This window comes from Aphelocoma coerulescens, chromosome 19 (genome assembly GCF_041296385.1).
Source record: "Aphelocoma coerulescens isolate FSJ_1873_10779 chromosome 19, UR_Acoe_1.0, whole genome shotgun sequence".
Classification (NCBI taxonomy): Eukaryota; Metazoa; Chordata; class Aves; order Passeriformes; family Corvidae; genus Aphelocoma; species Aphelocoma coerulescens.
Genome location: NC_091032.1, coordinates 5,948,606 through 5,966,989, shown reverse-complemented (window position 1 = coordinate 5,966,989; position 18,384 = coordinate 5,948,606). Strand labels below are relative to the sequence as shown.

Below are 18,384 nucleotides of genomic sequence, written 5' to 3'. Positions count from 1 at the left end.
ACACTCATTCAGAGGAAACTTTGGAGAGCAACATTTCATGGAAACTCTTTTATTTCCCACAGAAAAGCTGCAGCAATTTCCCTGCTGGTGCTGATTTTCAGCGCTGCTTTGCTGTAAAACCCAAATATTTGGCACAAAGCAGCTGATGAAAGGAATTCCCTTCCTTGCTGGCAGATGGCAGCTCCCATCCCAATCTGCAGCAGGCTGCTGAGGTTGGCTGGAATCTGATTTCCAACACGGTACGTGTGGGGTTTTGCCGGATGAGCAACCTTTATTTCATTTTTCCTTGCCCTTATTTGAAGTTTGTTAACAAACCCCCCTTAAAACGCCAACTTTCAGCTGCTTTTACAGCCAGAGCCAGGAGGAAGCTTTGGAAAAACCTCACTCAAGGCTGTGGCATGGAATTACAGCAACTTTCCCTGTGGAAAAGGCTTGGGAAGGGGTCCAGGCAGGATTGTTCACCTTTTATTCAGAACCAACCAAATTCAATCACAGATAGATTTGCTCAGGGTTTTCTCCCCTGTACTCAAGTGTAACTCCCTGAAATCAGGATTTTCTCCAAGGAATTTCGTGTGAAACTCTTTGAACAAAGCTTTGTCAAACAACTGCTGCTGGTTATGGCAGGGAGATGGTTTAATAAAAGGATATGTTCTGCTGCCTTTCTCTTCCCCTCTGCTGGCTGAGGGACAGAATTCAGGCCATAAACGATTTCTTTGCAACCTGGAGTAGCAACAGCCTCACTCCCCATTCCAGGCAGGCATTTCAGAGCCATACCAAAGGGATGGGTAAAAAAAAAAATTGAATTAAACTCACTTTTGTCTCCTAATTCTCAGTAAAAATGATAAAATGATGTCACAGATTTGCTTTTAAGGGATGCTCTCATTCCCACCAGGTTTGAACAGGCACCATTTGCATGTTTGGAAGTGTTCTGTTAACAAGGAAAGGCAACAGGAAAGGTGGGTTTGGATCACAATTTTTCCATTTTTTGTTCCCTACACCCCAAACCAAAGGAAGAAAAAATCTACGAAAAGTGCTCACTACACCTTGGGCACACAAAAAGGTTGAAATTTCATTTTACTGCAGATTTTTCCCTGATTTCCTCATAAGTTTGGATATTTTAAGAAGCTCTGTAGCCAGTGGGCTGTGAAAATAAAGACAAGGATAAACTTCATAGTTTTTATTCTGCAAAGCAATATGCACATCTTACAAACACAAAAATTAATCTAGGAGAGAAATGTCATTTCCAAATCAGCTATTAACCATCATGCAACAAGACAAGTGAAATGTAAGAACAAAACAAAACCAAAAAACCATCTTGAACCCTACAATCACCTGCAGAGGGTTGAAACCAAGGCTCAGATTTTCTATGTAATGCCAAAGGAAATGCAAAAAAAAAAAAAAAAAAGAAAATAAAAGAAAATGGCAGCTTTCTAAGAACAAGAAAACACGTACAAATAGAATCAAAACTGATTCAAGTCATAGTTAAAAAGAAAAAAGAAAACAAAAAAAGGAAAGATCAATATGATCTGAACTTTAATATTAAGTTTTAACTCTTCTGTTTGGCTGCATTTAACTTTGTACATTGCCTGGGAACAATCCAATATTCCTCAGTATTCCAGCATGTTGGCCTGCTGGGACACCCTGCACCTCCCTGCTGTAATCCAGGGGGGGCAAAGGGATGAACTGAGGCCAAAAAATCCAACTCTCCAACGTTTTCCCTTTTGCATTTGTGGGTCACAATCTTTAATATTCCTGGGGGGCTGCAGAAAGTGGGGGAGAAGTTTTCAAGCAGGCTCCTTTCATTCCCAAAAGTTTTCCCCAACAGCCCAAATTCCAGTTGGGATATTTGGAATTTGTTGAAGGAGAAAGGATTTGCTCTGCTTTGCTGAAGGAGTCAGGTGTTGTTGGGTGGTTTTTTTGGGTATTTCCAGGATTTGCACCACCTCTCTCCCAATCCATCTCCTATTCCTGCCTGTGGTCCCCAGATCAAGCCACCCTCGGAAGCAACTCTTAGAGTGAGGATTAACACAGAAGGCTGGGCTTGTGTGATTTAGGACCAGCTCAGGCTGGGGTTTAGGACCAGCTCAGAAGAAGTTCTCGGCCTGTTTCACTTCCCTGCCTCACCCCAGGGGAAGCAGCATCAGCCCACAGCAGCATCAGGAGAAAACTGGAAGCTTCTTTTTATCCCTAAACTTCAAACCAGGCCACCTCTAAAGCTTTGCCTTAACATTCCCTGGAGGAAAACATGTCAGTTAATCCCACTTAAGGAACTGAAATTCTAGGAGGAAACGTGTTCTGAAGGAAACTGTGACTGTTCAAACACTCTTAAGACTTGTGAACTTACTGAAGTCCCAACACACACAGACCAGGAGTGGTGTCTGGAGGGAATAAACTGGGAATTGTATGCCAGCATCACTGAGACTATGAGATTCTCACTTGGCTTTCTTCTTCTGTGGAGTTTGGAGCAAAAGGAGGAAGAAAAAAAAAAAAAAAAGCCTGTGGGAATAAATGAATGAATGGATGCAGAGCTGTCACACCACCTGGTGAGAAATCTGGGAGAAAAGATGAAAAGACAATTAAGGCAACCAGTGAGATTTTAAAAGCAGTGGTGGAAATGTCTGCAGGAAGAGCCTGACCCCTGAAATTAAGGAGGCTGCTCAACAAGGAGCCAGGAAGAAAAACCAGCAAAAGGCAGAATGGGGAAGGGAGAAATGCACAGAATAAAATAGCTCTGACTGAAGAATGGACACAGAGAACAGAAAAGGGTTTCACTGGGTGGTTTTCTTTGACCTTCCTCACAACAGCCCCACTCTTGTGGCCATTTTCCCCTGAGTGCACAGCATTAAATGGCAATTTAGTGGGACAGAGCTCAGCAGTGCCATTGTCAGCTGCCCTCAGAGCTGCATGCACAGTCCCAGAGTGAAGCTCTGTAACAAACTCTGGGATTTCTTTTCCTTTCACTATTTGCACTTGCCCAAGGCTGTGCAGAGCCCCAGCAGGCTGTTAATACAATACAGCTTTTTATTAATTTTCACTTTCTAGAAAGAAAAAAAAGAAGAAGAAGAAAAAAAAAAAGTTTACAGAAAGCTGCTCTGCAGCAGAGACACACAATCCTGGCTGGAGGGCTGGGGGTGGGAGGCCAAGTGGAAAAGTCTTCCAGATAAGTTTCTGTGCTGACTGGTTCTCTGGCATTCAGCAAGCCAAATGAAAAACCAAAAAAAAAACCAAAAAAACAAACCAAACCAAAACAAAAAAATCAAACAGTTCTTTTCAGTAAGTAAGAGTTTAAAATGGGACTTCACTTCTTAATTTTTTTACTATGAATAAAAGCACAAGTTTGTCCTAAATACAGCACTATTAAAATGTGAATATGTATTTTTTTTTTTCTTCCAAAAGAAAAAAAAAATAATCTAAAATGTTGATATCTTTTCTTGCAAGCAAGGAGCAAATGGAATAAAGTATGAGGCCACACAAACACACATTGAATTTATGTCGTAGATTGGTGGCTTTGGAAATGCAGGATTATATCAAAGGTGCATACTTGGTTCAAACACACTGTACAGATTGGGCAAAAAACCAAACATCTCTTGGTTGCTTTGAGACACTTGCAAAGGCATCTTCACCTGCCCAGGTGCAGCGAGACAAAAATCTCTGGCTCTGCCTCTGTGGAGCCTTTTCACTGGAGTTATCTACACCAACACTGGGGGTGTCCCCAGGGAAGGGCCGGAGCGTTCCGGCCGCGCCGTGGGACAAGCGCATCTCCTCGGACCTGCTCTGGATATTCTGCTTTTATAAATATGTACAAATCAATTACAGGCACTTTGAAATGTCTTTGGTTGGAATAAACCAACATTGCAAGGTAATGGATTCACAGAGTGTTAAGACCCAGGCTGGGTTCAGCAGGCAATGGTTTTGGTTGTTCTTGGGAGAAGGAGAGGGGGGATTTTTATGCTTCTGACAAAGCAACCTGGAAAAAAAAAAAAAAAAGAGAAAATATTTAATTAAAGGCAAATTCTTAATCCTGTAACAGTGATATGACTTATCTCTGTGCAGCTGGCAGAGCTGTCCTTGACTTTTCAAAGCAGCTTGGAAAGTCTGACTTGGAAAGGAAATCAAAGTGAGTCTGAAGGTCTTTTGTACTTGGCAAAAATCAATAGAATAAAAGTCCCAAACCACTCAAAACCAAAAAAAAAAACAAAAACCAAAAACCACCTATAAAAACCACCCCAAACCAGCTTACACCACAAAATATCATCAAGATCAAAAGGTATCAACACTGGCTTCCTACTTCTCAATTAAATATATTCATATTTAATCCTTCAGGCAAACTGCAGGTCCCCAAGGCAGTATTGAACAATGACTCTTTCAACAGCTTTGTTATTAACTTAATTCTGATTAACAACCAATGACTCTTTCAACAGCTTTGTTTTTAACTTAATTCTGATGAACAACCCTTAGAATTATGTATCATGTTTTACTCAAAGTTTTCAGTCTGTTGTAATAAAAGAGAAATAAAACCATTTGATGCCACCTATTCACTGCTTCACACAAAACAGTTCAAGTAGTGCCATTATGGCAGAAGAGTCCCAGCCCAGCACTTCCTGAGCTGCAAGAATTCACTTCTGGAGGAGAGAAATCTCATTTGGAGGATCTCCAAAGCACTTGTGTGGATTTTGTAGCCCCCACCTGCACTGTCCATAATGAAGCACCCAGGTCTCTTTGAAAGGCAATTCAATCCCCATCTCCAGAGACAAGAAAAACCAGTCTGTCCTGTGTCCAAAAGGAGTTTTGCTCTGTTTTCTTATCAGAGTCAATATTTTGTTACCACACACTCACCTTTTCAGAGCAGAACTCTGTGTTGCTTTGCCTCAGCTTGCTTGGTCTGCCTTTAATGACTGCATAGCAGAACATTGTAATCACCATCACAAAGAGGAAGTAACTGGTGTGCATGAGATGCAGGTTTATTAGGGAGCGATCATCCTGCACACAGAAAAGCAAATTAAAACCATTTACTGACTTGGCACATGATATCAAAGCAGTAATTACCAGATCAACCCAGAAATGACTTCAGGAATCAACTTCCTCCCCTTTACACAGTAATGGAAGTGGTTCCTAATTGTGGCACAAAACGTTTCTGGTCTTAAAAATCTGTTATAGATATTTTTCCAAATACTGGCAGAGGCTTTTGAGAAATGATTTCAAAGTATAAATGGTGGTTATTAAGAGCTGTGAGGCACATGGATGAAGATCATCAAACCCACTGGGGTGGAGCATTCTCAGCCTTTGCACCACACAATAAAACCAGCAGCAAAAATGACAATTTTAGGAACCATACTGAATGAAAGCAGAGCATTTACTGAAAATACCAGAGGAACAGCCCAGCACTTACATCTGGAACGATAACAGTTAGTTTGGGATTTAAAGCATGGTAGACTTTCCCAATTGCTCCTTTGTAACACCAGAAGGGGTTGTAATCCTGGGCGTATTTTGTGTTCGAGTCCCTCGCCGTGGTGAAGATCTTGTACCACAGAGTAGCATTGCTGTAGGTTTCAGGAACACAATGTGGTGGCTGACTGCAACAAAACAGAAATAATCAGTACCCTGAATTGCATTTGCCATGTTCAACCAGGACAACTCTTCTTCTCAAAACATGGGTTTAGTTTGGGTCTTCCAAAGCAACAACAAAACCCCAAAGTTTAACCAAAAGGGTCTATTAAAAGCCACATGATTGCTACACTAAAATTAGAATTTAACTGCATGTTGTTGCACTGAGCCAACATCCCACAGCTTAACTGGAAAAACACTGGTTTTCCTAAGGCTTCACAGGTTGGATGGAACAGTGTCAGGGAATCCAGAGAAGACAAAGGGAAGATATTCTGGTGAAGGCAAAGCAACATTTGCCTTGCGCTGATATCTCAGCAGGGAAGGGGGTAAGAGCCTTAGTGTCAAATCTCATCTCTGAAACTCAGTTATGGGGTAAATTCCTTAAATTTCCATGGATTCTTTTGCTCCCAGTGAATTCTAAATCACAGCTGAAAGGCAGGAGTTTAAAACATCCTCAGAAAAATCTCAAAGACAGCAGAGGTTTCGAGACAAATGTTTTACCATGAGGGAAGGAGCGCAAGGACACAATTTCCACGATCGACAGGAATTTTCCCAAGGAACTAACAACTCAGAGGAATTAATGAGCCAGGAAGCAGCCCATGGAGCAGAGTTCCCAATGCACTTACACTGTGACTGGGAATACATTGCTGGCTGCTGTCACAGTCATGCAGGTGGTGAACACAACCTGCTCGCAGTGGCCGTGCAGGACACAGTCATCGGAGTTCCAGGCAGCTGGCAGGGTGAAGGTGATGTTTATTTCCTCGTGGGATTCTCTGCCTTTGAGAAAGAGAAAAGGAAAGCTGGGTTTTGGTTCACAAAAGTATCTGAGCAACGATCACTGGGATAAGGAGAACACACAAATGACTAAGGCAGGAAGTATCACCCTTTGAATCATCCAGGATCTTTACAGGCAACAAAGAAAGCAAAAAGAAAGGTAAAACCCAAAACAAACTACAAAATCCCCCAGCTGCTGCTCTTTCTAATCTCTCCCAGCCCAGAACTGGTGTCATCAGGCTGCTTTCAGAAATTAAAAACTCTTTATAAGTGAATTCATGTGTGTTCAGAGAGATTTATTAGAAAAGTCTTTCTCCTCCTAAGAACTTTGTTCCGCATTTGTTTTTTCTGATGCTCCCTTTTCAAACTGGAGATATTTGTGTAGAGAAAAAGGTGTGAGCAGATACTGAACTGCACATTAAGTCATGTATGATAACTCCATGTGGAGAATTTCAGGCTGCTGCAAATAGCCAGGCTGATGCAAATGGAACTTGTATTTGGTAGCTCTTAAAGCAGTAACAAAATAACAACAGAAAATACAGTAATGCACATTTTCAGCTCTCCACAGGTTCAACATTATTATAAAACGCAATTCTGGCTGAAAGCTAAAATAAAAGTGAGGTTCTATTATCAATTTCTATTAATTCCCTATGAACTCCTGTCAAAACTTCCTGGCAGGCAGCCAGAGAGCAGATTGGTCTCTGCACACCACAGAAACCATAATCATCTTATCTGGTGCTCTTTGTGATATTAAAGCTGATTCACTTATGCATTTTAGATAAACTAGAATTTTTTAGACAACATAATACTCTCTACTGCATCTACGTCACATTTGAAATGTCAGTTGAGGACCTGATGGATCAAGGCAAAACTGAAGAGAGTCACTGTTTGGAATTTTGCTGGCTTAAAAATGACCTTCCATTGTCATTAGGTTAATCATTTCAAACTGCCAAGCCTGATCTTGGCACACCTGCAGGTTCTTTTCCATTCTGAATGCAGGGAAGAGTTCCTCTAACAAACAAGTGAAGGGCTCCATACAGGAATAAACTCACAATGAATCTGGGAACACATCTGTGTTCTGTGCACAAGATTTATCTCACCCATAAGAAGCTGGTGAATTTTTATTTGATCATATAGTTATTTAAATCACAGAATTATTTAGAATCATAGAATGGTTTGGGTTGGAGGGGACTTTAAAAACTGTCTTGTTTCACCCTCTGCCATGGGCAGGAACACCTTCCACTATCCCAGGTTTCTCCAAGCCCTGTCCAACCTGGCCTTGGACACCACCAGGGATGGGGCAGCCACAGCTTCACAATAAAGAATTTCTCCCTAATATTTAATCTAAGCCTACTTAGTTTCAGTTTGAAGCCAATCCCCCTGTGAAAGGTTATAAAAAAACCTCTAAAAGCCAACTGTAACCTAAATTTTAAAAAGCTCCGTCCTTGCCTACCTGAAAGTCCAATCTGGTGCCCAAAAATTGTGGAGCTTAGGTGTGTGACATTGCGAGAGTATCCCCCAAAAGGTCTCAGAGGGTCCAGGGTCAGCGTGATGGTGACAGAGATGTTGATGGGACCGGAGTCCTCGAGGGCCTGTGGGGACTGTGTGGAAGACCTGGCCTGCCCGCTGGTCACGGTGCTTTCTGGAGTTGTGGTGTCGTTGAGGAGGTGCTTCAAGGTTTCATTCTCAGATATACAGAAGTCCAAATCATTAAACCTCAGGAGGAAAGTATTCCAGTCCTTAAAACAAAGGGGGAAATTTCAAGCAGATGAGGGAGCTCACGCCTCTCTCGGTCCCATCCCGCCCGGTTCCAGGCCATTTAACAAAAATCACACGGCTCAAAAAGCAACACCAACACCACCAGGGCTGGCTCAACAACAGGAAAGTTGTTTGTAGAAGTCAGATGGGTTCAATCCCAGCTCCCTCCCCTGAACTAATAAGGAAACTGGGTCTGTTCTCACCACACTCCGGGGTGAGCGGTTTCTGACAAGGTTTCCCTCGTTACAGGACAGTGCTGAGGTAAGAAGTTCCCCAAACAGCTAAGTGACCCTAAATAACAAACAGAAAGGTTCCTATCCACAGCAGGGAAGAACCATGACAGCCGATTTGGCCTCATCCTTGATATAAAACAAAACTAACAAACATTCACTCCAACAGCCCTTCTGAAAGTAAAATGAAGACAATCCCCCACACAACTCTGTGCTCTCTATGAGGGAAAAAAAAAAACTCCTCATTAACTTCAGGCATGTTTTCCAAATTAATATCCCTGCTTTTTGCACATACCTCTGTCATTTCTGGTGATTTGATCTCCTTGATTTTGAAGAAGTAGCCCAGTGTCAGGAAGGCGATGGCCATGGCGCTCACGCTGATCATAAAGACCACGAGCGGAGGGCGGCTGCTGATATAAACCTTCAGGTTCTCCAACAGGTTTATGTAGAACATTATTCTGATTGTTCACCTGAGGGCAAAAAATGTTCCAACAGAGTCACTGGACTGTGTGTTACAGGAGGGGGGTTGGTGGATCACGTAAGACAAAAGTTTGACAGCAAGAAATAGGATCTTACACAAAATGAGATTCAATTACGTGGCTGTGCTGTTCACTGAGCATGGAGTGTGTGCCTGAAATGCAGCAGCAATCAAAACAGGCTCCACATCACCTTCTCAGGGCCTCAAACTGCCAGCTGGGAATGGATTTTAAGAAATGAGGGCTTCCAGCACAGCCCAGCATCGCTGATAAGTAATAAACCCAGTTCTTGCCTTTCCCCAGGCAGGGTATCACTGCTACATTTTAATGCCAGTAGTGTCTGAATGCACCAAGTTACAAATCAAACTTTGCACATCCTTTGGAAACTGAAGCTGGAGCCTTAAGGATCCCTCTTCACCCCATCCCAAATGCCTCTATTTTCAAAACAGGATCTGAGAAGCAGCCCTACATCACTTTAGGCTTTTGCATCAAGAATCCTGTGGGCAGAAAACCCTAAAAACTGCATTAGGGTGGAGGCTGGAAGATTCCTGGTCTTTATTTAATTCTTGCAGGATCTAGAACTTTTTGTTTTGTCTGTAAGCAAAGCCAGGACCTTACATGCTGAGGAAACGTCCTCAGTCATTAATTTTTGCCCCAAATATAGTATTTTGTCTGATTCCCTTCCTGAATGTTCATCTGCAGAGTAAAAAGACCCAAATTATTGTATCAGCTTCCCCACCTCCACTCACAGGGAAAAGCAAACAGTCCAGTGTTAAAGGGCAGCCTTGTGTCATCTCCTTCAGAAGCTCTGCAAGGAGGAACTCCCAGCCAACCTCTTATCTTTGTCTTACCTAAAATCGTGGCTGAAGAGGCTTTTAACCCCAACTAAACCACTAAGGCAGGAGCTGTTCCTAGCAATGCGCTGCTGATCTCCAAAATTCCCAGGGAAAGGCAGAAAGAATTCTGCACTGCAAGGGTTAAAGCTGGAGCATCCATACGGATCTGATAACAATTAAGGCTCCCTGCAGGTCTGGATGATCCCCACTGACTCCCATTATTGTCATTTACAATCCAGGTGTAGCAGGGCTGAAAAGTGGCAGCTCTGAGGATGAGAGAGGGACAGGGCAAGGCAAGAGAGGGATCTTTGATGTGATCTATTGATTTCAGAGAAAACAAGAGAAGGGTAAAGGACGAGCACTCAGACAAAGCCCTTTTCAGAGCCCACAGGGTACAATGATCCCAACTTCCTTGTGTATACTCAGGATTTTACTGGCAGAAACGCTTCAGTTCCTGTTAACAGAAGAAATATTGACAGAACCTGCAAAGAGGGGAAAATCCAACTCAGGGAGAAGAGAGAGATGCAGTGCCAATAACACAACCCTGGGCTGTGCCTGCTGACTCCCCACTCGCTCTCCTGGCTGAAACCTGCTGAGACAGAGCTCTCCAGAGCTCAAGATCACATCCTGGGTTTATTATTTTGCACCATCAACCCCTTTCCATCCACCCTGCAAAGCCCAGGAAGTTTTCCTCAGTGAGAAGTGGGTGCTGCAAGCATCTCTGCAAACGCAGAGCGAAAAGCAGGGAAAGGAGAGGGAAGAAAGGTGAAGAAAAGATGACGAGAAATGTGCACCTTACCAGAAGTTTGTCCCAGAGCAGCTGTGGCACAGCCAGCCAGGCCAGTGCAGGTGTCAGGAGGCAGGAGGGACAGGGGAAGGGAGAGCTGGGGCTGGCAGGGATCATGCTGGGAATGATCCGCCCTTCTGCTCGTTCTGCCTATCTTGTCCCTGGCAGCAAATTCCTTAAATGAGCCCGAGCTAAAAAATCCCAAACGCTCCATCCAGAAGCAAAATCCCAAACACTCCTCCTAGAAACATGGGAGATGTGTGGAGATGGAAGGAGATCAAAACCTAAACTAAAGCAGAGTTGTAGGCAGTGTCCCCTCCTGAGTTTCCTTGTGCAAAGAACACAGATGCAGGGTTTATTGCAGCTTTTAATCAGGGCTGAGTGTCACCCACAGCACATCCAGGGCTGGGATTCCTTTCTTAAAGGGGTTTCCAACAGCTCCATTAGAATGTTTGTTTACCACAGGGTCTAAAACCAGCTTTAAAAAAAACGGGATGTGCTGAAAAGCCTTCCCAGAGAAATATTTGGGCTAATATTTTTATGTAAGAGATCACCAGCTTTTAAGTGCCAGTTGTTTAATATGCTGCCATAACTCAGTGGCTTTGAAAGCAATTAGAAAATGCTATAAGCTGCAATTTCTGAGGAGTAATGTGCCTTCGGAGCATTTGGGAGGGAAAAGGGAACAACTGTGGATTTCAACACTGGAGCTGACATGAAAATAGCAGTGCAAGGAAGGATGAATGTTTCCATGCTGCTGCCTGAAGAATTACTAATTTTTTTACCAAAGTGCTTAAATAACTTTAATTATCACAGAACCTGTGATTCAGATCAGTGCATTACATCAGAATGTCCATGGATTTTCAGGGTTTCTTAAACTCCTCTCTGTTAGAATCACAATGCATCACAATTCTTTTGCCAGCTCTTGTAACTAACTTCCTCCTCTGTGTAACTGGATAACTTAAAGAATATCACTTAAACTTTTATTTCTTGTTCACAGAGTTAAAACAAACAAACAAACCAATGCTTTTACTTCCTGGCAGGTCAGGCAAGCAAGATCAGATTTCACTTTTTAGCCAAATAAATAATTTACTGAGTGGCTCTAATGACTGCTGCTGCCTCTCTCCACTCCAGCAAAGCCTTTTAATACTTGGTGCAATAAAAATCTCCCCAGTCAGCCTAAATAAGGAGCTCAAGTGCAAGGGGAAGAATGAAAACTGCCAGGCTGGAACATTGGCCACCAGCTCCAAGGTAATTGCTGGGTAGTGAGGGATGTTCAGCAGGAAAAAATGCCAGAGTTACAGCTGATGGAATTCACCAGGAAACCCTGGAGATGTTGTGCTCTTAAATCAGCATCTACAAACCCAGGCAGGTAAAAAGATTAAAGTGGTAAAGGGTGGAAATACAAAAGTTTAATCTGTCAGAGTCCCAGGGAAACACAGAATTGGGCAGTCAACTAAAAAGCAAGAAAATATTGTACAATTGGGGTGATTTTCCTCCAAAACAGCTCCAGACAGCAACTTCAAAGGAGTAACATTGTGAATTCCTCTTTATTTGTATAGGAAAGTGTGGAGAAGGAAGCTGCTGAAACAGACTGATGAGTTTTTAAATTACAAACAAGGAAAATCTTGAAGCCTATTGCAAAGACCAAAAAGTCAATGCAATGAGTCACAGCTGAAGTATTAAATTCCCATTTTGAGCCTTAATATCAAAGGAGCTGAATTCCTAACAATAAAAACCCCATATGCTGCACTAAAGCAGGTATTAAAAGCGAAATTGCAGTTGCCAAAGTGAAAAAAACCCCCCCAAACATGAATTTTAAAGGGATTAAAGTCATTTGACATTTTTGTCAATAATGTCAACTACCATCCCTGCCATTAGAAAGCTTAAAATGATGGCATTTCCTCACAAATATTTCCCCTTCTTGTTGTGCAGGTAAGGTAATCACTCTAGAGGAGGGGTTTGAATATAAAACCACCACTGAAATACGTGAAAGTGGAAAATTGGGTGGAGGAGAAGGACAGGAGGCAGCACTGCTCCTTTAGGATCTCACAAGTTTCACAAGCCTCAACATCTTATTTCACAGAACAGCTCAAAAATATAAATGGATGATGTTTTCAAAGATGCCCCACTACCAGGAGTGCAAGGGAAATGGGTCAGCTCAGAGTTAACCACTTAGAATGAAAATAATGTTGTGTGCCAGAGGAATATTTCTAAACATAAATCAAGCAAACCATGGGAAACCATCCATAAATAAATAGAAACAAGGCAGTGGTGTTCATCCCAAAGTGCCTCTTGTTTAAGAACAATGAACAGCAGCAGGTACCAAAATTCTCTTTCATTTAGTTTTCTTCTCTTCAAACCAAATTTGATGTCTAAGGGTGAAAATACTGAAATAGTGAAGCTAAATAAAAACCAGTTGGGTGAGCTGGGGTTGGTGCTGTTTAACATTTTTGAGGGTGACAAGGACATGGGGTCAAGCTTGGCAATGACACCAAGCTCTGTGGGAAGGGATCCCATCCACAGGGATCTGGACAGGCTGCAGAGGTGGCCCTGGGACAACCTGATGAGGTTCAACGAGACAAGTGCGAGGATCTGCACTTGGAAGTGCAGGAAGAATTTACCACCCTGATATCTGGGGAAAATAGAGGTGTTAGTATCTGCAGCAGCTTCAGATCATCTTTTTAGGAAGTGTGGAACCCTGTGGGATGGAATTGCACAGCCTAAAACCTTCCCCAGCAGCAGCAGGGCAGGCAGGGAAGGAGGAATTCATCCTAGAGGAATCCTCCAGAGCACAGCTCTACCTCTGTCCAGCTGAGCCTCTTCCCCTCCGCCCAGCCTTCGGCGTGAAAAAAATAAACCAGAATCAACAACCTCCTAGGAAATGCCAGCAGATTTCTCCCCAGCACAGAGGGAGAGAAGCAATCAGGGCATGTGGAGGAGGAAACTTTATGAAAATATCACCTTGGATCCTTGAATCCAACTAAAGAGAGCCCAAAGATGAGCAGCCAGATGTGCACAAACACATTCTCTGCAGTGCGAGATAACGGGGAATTGGCTCAAGGCAGACAGTGGCTTATCAGTTTGCTGAGCTATTTCATCCACAAATATTTTACTGATAAGAAACAACCCCCCCCCACCTTTTCCTGGAGGCTGGAAGCTGAAAATGGCAGGAAAATGGCTTTGCATATGCAGAGAGGACACTGCACAGGGCAGGAGGAGAACAGCACCTGCAAATGTGGAAAAGGACATTCCTTCCTCCTGGCATCCTGATAAAGGATCAGGATGCAGAATATTAACAAAAACTGGGGACTTGCACGAATAGAAAGCAGCAAAGTGGTTCATAGTTGCATGAAATGTTTATTTTCACCTCTCAAAACACTGTTCAAAGTTTAATTAATCATTTCAGCATCCCCATGAGAGGCCTGAACAGCAAACATTTCAGGCCTGCCCATGGAACAAAGCCAAGGAGAGGAAGTAATTTGGTCAGTGATAGAAAATTTTAAAGATCAAATTGATACTGAATTTTAAACACCCAAATTCCTGACTTCAACTCTCTATAAAGACAGAAAACTTTAAATACAAGGTCGATGATGTAAAAAATAAAAAGGAAAACAAACATTACTCAATCTGTGTATGACAGCCCTTCCCAACAGACTTGTGTTGTTCAAAAAGTCTGCTGGATTTACCACAAGCACCTGAGCTTTGTGCCAGCTGATACTCTTGGGACAGCAAAGTTGATTTTCATTTCCCACTGGAAGAAAAATTTGTGCAGAAACAGACAAATCCAAACCAGTTCCAAGTATTTTTTATATGCTACGAGTTCTTAAAAATGATGAATGAGAAAAGGAAAGGAAAGTTAAAAGTCAGGCAGCAGAAACAGAGTGAGGATGCCTTTTTTCCCCTGGTTCAATGAACCCTGAATTCTGACTTTTGTTAGAAGTGAAAAACATAATTTAAAACATAGCCAGCTGTAAAATCAAAATGAACCCAAGCTCTGGTTGAAAATCAGACATTTTGGTGCCAAACTTGAGGCAGGCAGCCCTGTTTGCCAAGAGCCTGTGCCATGGGAATGAATCCATTTCCATATAAAAGAGCTCATGGGCATTTTTAAACCTTCCAGCTTTTCCAAGTCCAAGTCATGACTTACAGTGTGAGTTACCATAACCCAAATCACCCAGACTGCAATAAAACACACAAGAATAGATGAAGGACTTTTGAAGTTGTATTAAAAATGCTATTCTGCTTACTGCTGCTTAGCATGAGAACCTGTGAGAGGAAAGGAAAAGTAAAATCATTCCATTTTACAGGATTTTTAAAGATCCATGAGAAATCAAATTCTGTGTACACTGAACTGACAGCAGCCAAAAATCTGGGAAGGCTTTAATCAAGAAGTGTGAAAATTCTCAGTAAATGTTCAATAATCAGAAACTGGTTGAGTGACCAGTTCAAGGTTAATTGTTGACTTCATTAAAGCCACTCATTAAGGAATGTGGGACCTAATTCAGCAGTGAAAGTGCAGAGAAATGCCAGGAAAAGGCTCTTCAGTCTCTATGATGAGAACTGTGAGGAGACAGGGATGCAGACAGAAACACAGCCTGAATCACAAGCAGAGAAATGACTGACAAGCTGAGGAAATGGCAGCTTTGGGGAATGGCAAAATCAGAGTTTGGGTGTGGAAAGAAGGGAGAGAAGCAGCAAAACAGCCAGTGGCCACTAATGAAAATATAAACAGCAGCAAAAGCAACTGAAATAAGGGACCTGGGCAACAGCTGAGCTATCAAGGCTATGGCTGGAATATTATCATGACTGTGTGCTTCACCCCCCCTGCTCAAAGGAAACAGGACCTGAACTTGCTCAGTCCAAACTCCTGTGAGTTCACTCTCCATTTTACAGATTAACAAAACCCAAAATGCCAAGACATTCACAAGTTTTCCTCCAAAACAAAACCTGGGAGTTCTGAGTCCTGAGAACCAGTTTTAATCACAGGTCAGCACAGTCTTAAAAAGAAAATAAACTCCCACCCAGCCATGCTTTAGGCAAGGGGAGGTTTAGGAAAACCAACACAATTCTAACACCAGCGAGTTCCATTAATAGTTTAGGGTTCAATTAATGAAACAGCTTCATTTCTACAAAACCCGTGATGTTATTTAATAAAAAAAGAAGACGAGCACAGCAACCAGAGCTGCAGGATCAGCTCAGGGGGTGCCCCAGGAGGGGCCCACCCCGGGGTGCTGGATGTGCCGGGCTCTGTCCCTCCTGTCCCCTGGCTCCCAAAGGACACGGAGCTCGGTTTGTCCCCTGCCCTCAGCTGCTCCTGGGCACTTCTCAGAGCACAGTGACTATTCTGTCTTATCAGGTGGCCTTTCAGGTTCTTGTCTTTCAAGTGGAAATGAAGAATCACATTCCACCAGCGCCGGAGCCACTCCTCAAATCACGGCAGGTAACAAAGCTACCCAGGGCTTAATCCTCTTTGATGAGACTCGGGCCGGGGTCAGGCAGCATTTTTCAGCTACAATTCAATGTTATCTGCGCTCAGGCTGCCACCAAAGTTATCTCTGTGCTGTGCACACCTGCTGAGCAGGAATTGGACCGCAGCCATCAGCTGATTCCCAGAGACCTGGGGAAAGGCAGGTGCAGGGAAGTGGCAGCAACTCACCCGCTGAAACTCGAACCGCTGTGTCCTGCCCAGAGGCACAAGGACTGGGGAGTATTTCCTGCAACTCAGCCTTCAGAAGAACGCAACAATCATTTACCACAACAACCAGGCCCAGGTATTTTTTCTCCACCACGTTCTTCCAGCGGCCAAACTTTGGGGAAGTTCAGCGAGGATGTGGAGAGCAAACCTTAATGAATCCTTATCTAAGATCCGGGTTTGTCTACCAGGGCAAATTTACCCAGATAATTCCACCTCCACGGCTAATCCTGCAAATAAATTTTCCCAAACACAAACCCTTAAGGAGCAAATAAAGGGAAAAGGGGAAAAAAAAAAAAATCCTAGCTGTGCTGTAATATGTTCTTTCCCAGGGTGATTCTGATCCATGGTTTGGATGTAACGGTAGGGATGGAGCAGCCATGTTCTAGGCATGATGCTCCGGGAATTTTATTATTAAAACCATCATGAGATCATTAGTCAAGTTAAACCCCCCAAAAAAGTGAAAGAGGATGAAATACGGATATACAGAAAACTGGGGAAAAAAATCCCCAAACAACCACATTAAAAAAGCCCAACGCAGGAATCACCGCTCAGAAGCTATTTTGAAACAGGACTATTTTTAGTGCTACAGAAATTATTATTTTTCAGTGTTTTTTTTTTTTTTTTTTTCTGGTACAACGCCACGCGTACAAACTTCAAGCTGACGACCTTTCCCAAATTTTTTTTTTTTTTTTTTTTTTTATGTAAATACTAAAGACAAACCAAGGCTACAACCCCCCGGCCGAGTAAAACCACCCCGAGCCCAACCGGGACCCGAGGCTCGGGAGGCAGCGCAGCGATGCCCCGGCCACGGCCCGAGGCTCCCCGGGGGCTCTCCCGGTGCTTCCCCCGCTCCCCCCAACCCAGAAGCGGCCCCAAGGCCACCCCATCCCCCGCCAGGCCGGGCCGCAGAGCCGCCCCCGTCCCCTCCTTACCGGCGTCCGCGGCGGGGCTCAGGCCCCCGGGCCGGGCGGGGCTCAGAGGCGGCGGCGCTGCCGTGCGGGCGGGCTCTGCACCATCGTCCTGCCCTGCCGGGGCTGCGGGCGCGGGCGGACGGGCGGGGGAGAAGCCGCTCCGCGGGCAGCCCCCGGGCCGGACACACGGACAGGCCCCGGCACCGGGCCCCGCCTCCGCCGCCGCTTCCGGGCCGCAGCCCTGACCCCTCAGCCGCCGCGCGCGCCGACGGTGGCGCGGGGGGGACAAGATTGAGGCGGTGCCGGCAGCGCGAGAGGGGCCGGCGGCGGGCGGGGCCCGGCAGCGGCACCGGGAACGGGCGGGGAGAGGTACCGGGAAAGGACCGGGAGAGATACCGGGAGAGATACCGGGAGAGATACCGGGAACGGGCCTGGGCGCTCAGCGCGTTCTCTCCTCGGGCCCGAGTGCTGCAGCCCCGCGCTCCCCGCTCCGGCCTCCCTCGCAGCCCTCAGGATGGTCCCCGCCTTTTCCCTCCCCTTTTCCTCTAAAAACTGTTTCCCCAAACACTTTTTGTTATGTTTCCTAAAGGTGTCCAATACCTAGGAGTGTTCAGGGTGAAATCCTTAATGCAAACAAACCATCATTATATTCATTGATATTTATCGTGATAAATAAGATCATTGTTATAGATTGCGTTATTTTCTCTTATTAATAATTAGTGTTATTAATGGTAATATGATGAGGATGATGATGTTTCCACGAGGATAATGTAAAGTCTGGAGCATCACAGAGCGACACTGAACTAAGAGTGGGAAAAATAAAGCAAATTTCTGATACTGTGACTGTCAGCACAGCACAACATCCGTATTTTAAATCACTTTAAGGGATGAGATTTCAATTAAACTCTCTGGTTCGCTATTTTTTGCAGCACTTTGTGAGCACCTCTGTGCTCCAGCCCTGCTCAGGGATTACTCCGGGTAGGAGGAATTCACTCCGGGAAGGAAATCACTCCAGCTGGGGCATGGAAATCCACCTCACCTGATTTATTTAAACAGCCCACTTCAGCGGCTTGATCACACGAAAAAGAGATACTTTAGTTCCAAATGCACCGGCAACTTTTAAAGTGCTTAATCACTCCAATGACCTTTCTGGAAAGAAAATAAAAATATACATTGTTACCCATCCCAGCGCTTGAAGGGCCAAGAATTGTGTCCCGAAGCAGAGAATGCAGAAGCAGCCGCTATTACCTCGTCCTTAATCATTAACAGCGTAACAAAAGGTGAGGAGGGTTTTAAGGACTCATTAACGAGGG

At 44.1% G+C, this 18,384-nt stretch overlaps 1 protein-coding gene across 2 annotated transcripts; it reads right to left on the bottom strand.

The window, feature by feature from the left end:
- Positions 1–1,162: 1,162 nt before the first annotated feature.
- On the bottom strand, positions 1,163–17,318 carry TMEM248 (transmembrane protein 248). Of its 2 annotated transcripts, none has more exons than XM_069033510.1 (7): positions 17,093–17,318; positions 8,662–8,836; positions 7,832–8,117; positions 6,231–6,381; positions 5,390–5,573; positions 4,837–4,980; positions 1,163–3,967 (listed from the first exon to the last, which is right to left on the bottom strand). In XM_069033510.1, exons 2-7 carry the CDS (start codon positions 8,818–8,820, stop codon positions 3,947–3,949), a joined length of 945 nt encoding a protein of 314 aa, XP_068889611.1. In that variant the 5' UTR covers positions 8,821–8,836; positions 17,093–17,318; the 3' UTR covers positions 1,163–3,946. The 2 variants fall into 2 exon arrangements, with proteins under 2 accessions (XP_068889611.1, XP_068889612.1); XM_069033511.1 differs by lacking the exon at positions 17,093–17,318 and adding an exon at positions 10,478–10,748.
- Between the last annotated feature and the right edge of the window lie 1,066 nt (positions 17,319–18,384).

Excerpts from the sequence above, each read along its gene's own strand:
- TMEM248 (XM_069033510.1), bottom strand. The coding sequence starts at position 8,820 with ATGTTCTACATAAACCTGTTGGAGAACCTGAAGGTTTATATCAGCAGC. Across the intron at positions 8,118-8,661 it reads AATCACCAGAAATGACAGAG|GACTGGAATACTTTCCTCCT; the intron begins GTATGTGCAAAA and ends CTTTGTTTTAAG. Across the intron at positions 6,382-7,831 it reads GCACCAGATTGGACTTTCAG|GCAGAGAATCCCACGAGGAA; the intron begins GTAGGCAAGGAC and ends TCTTTCTCAAAG.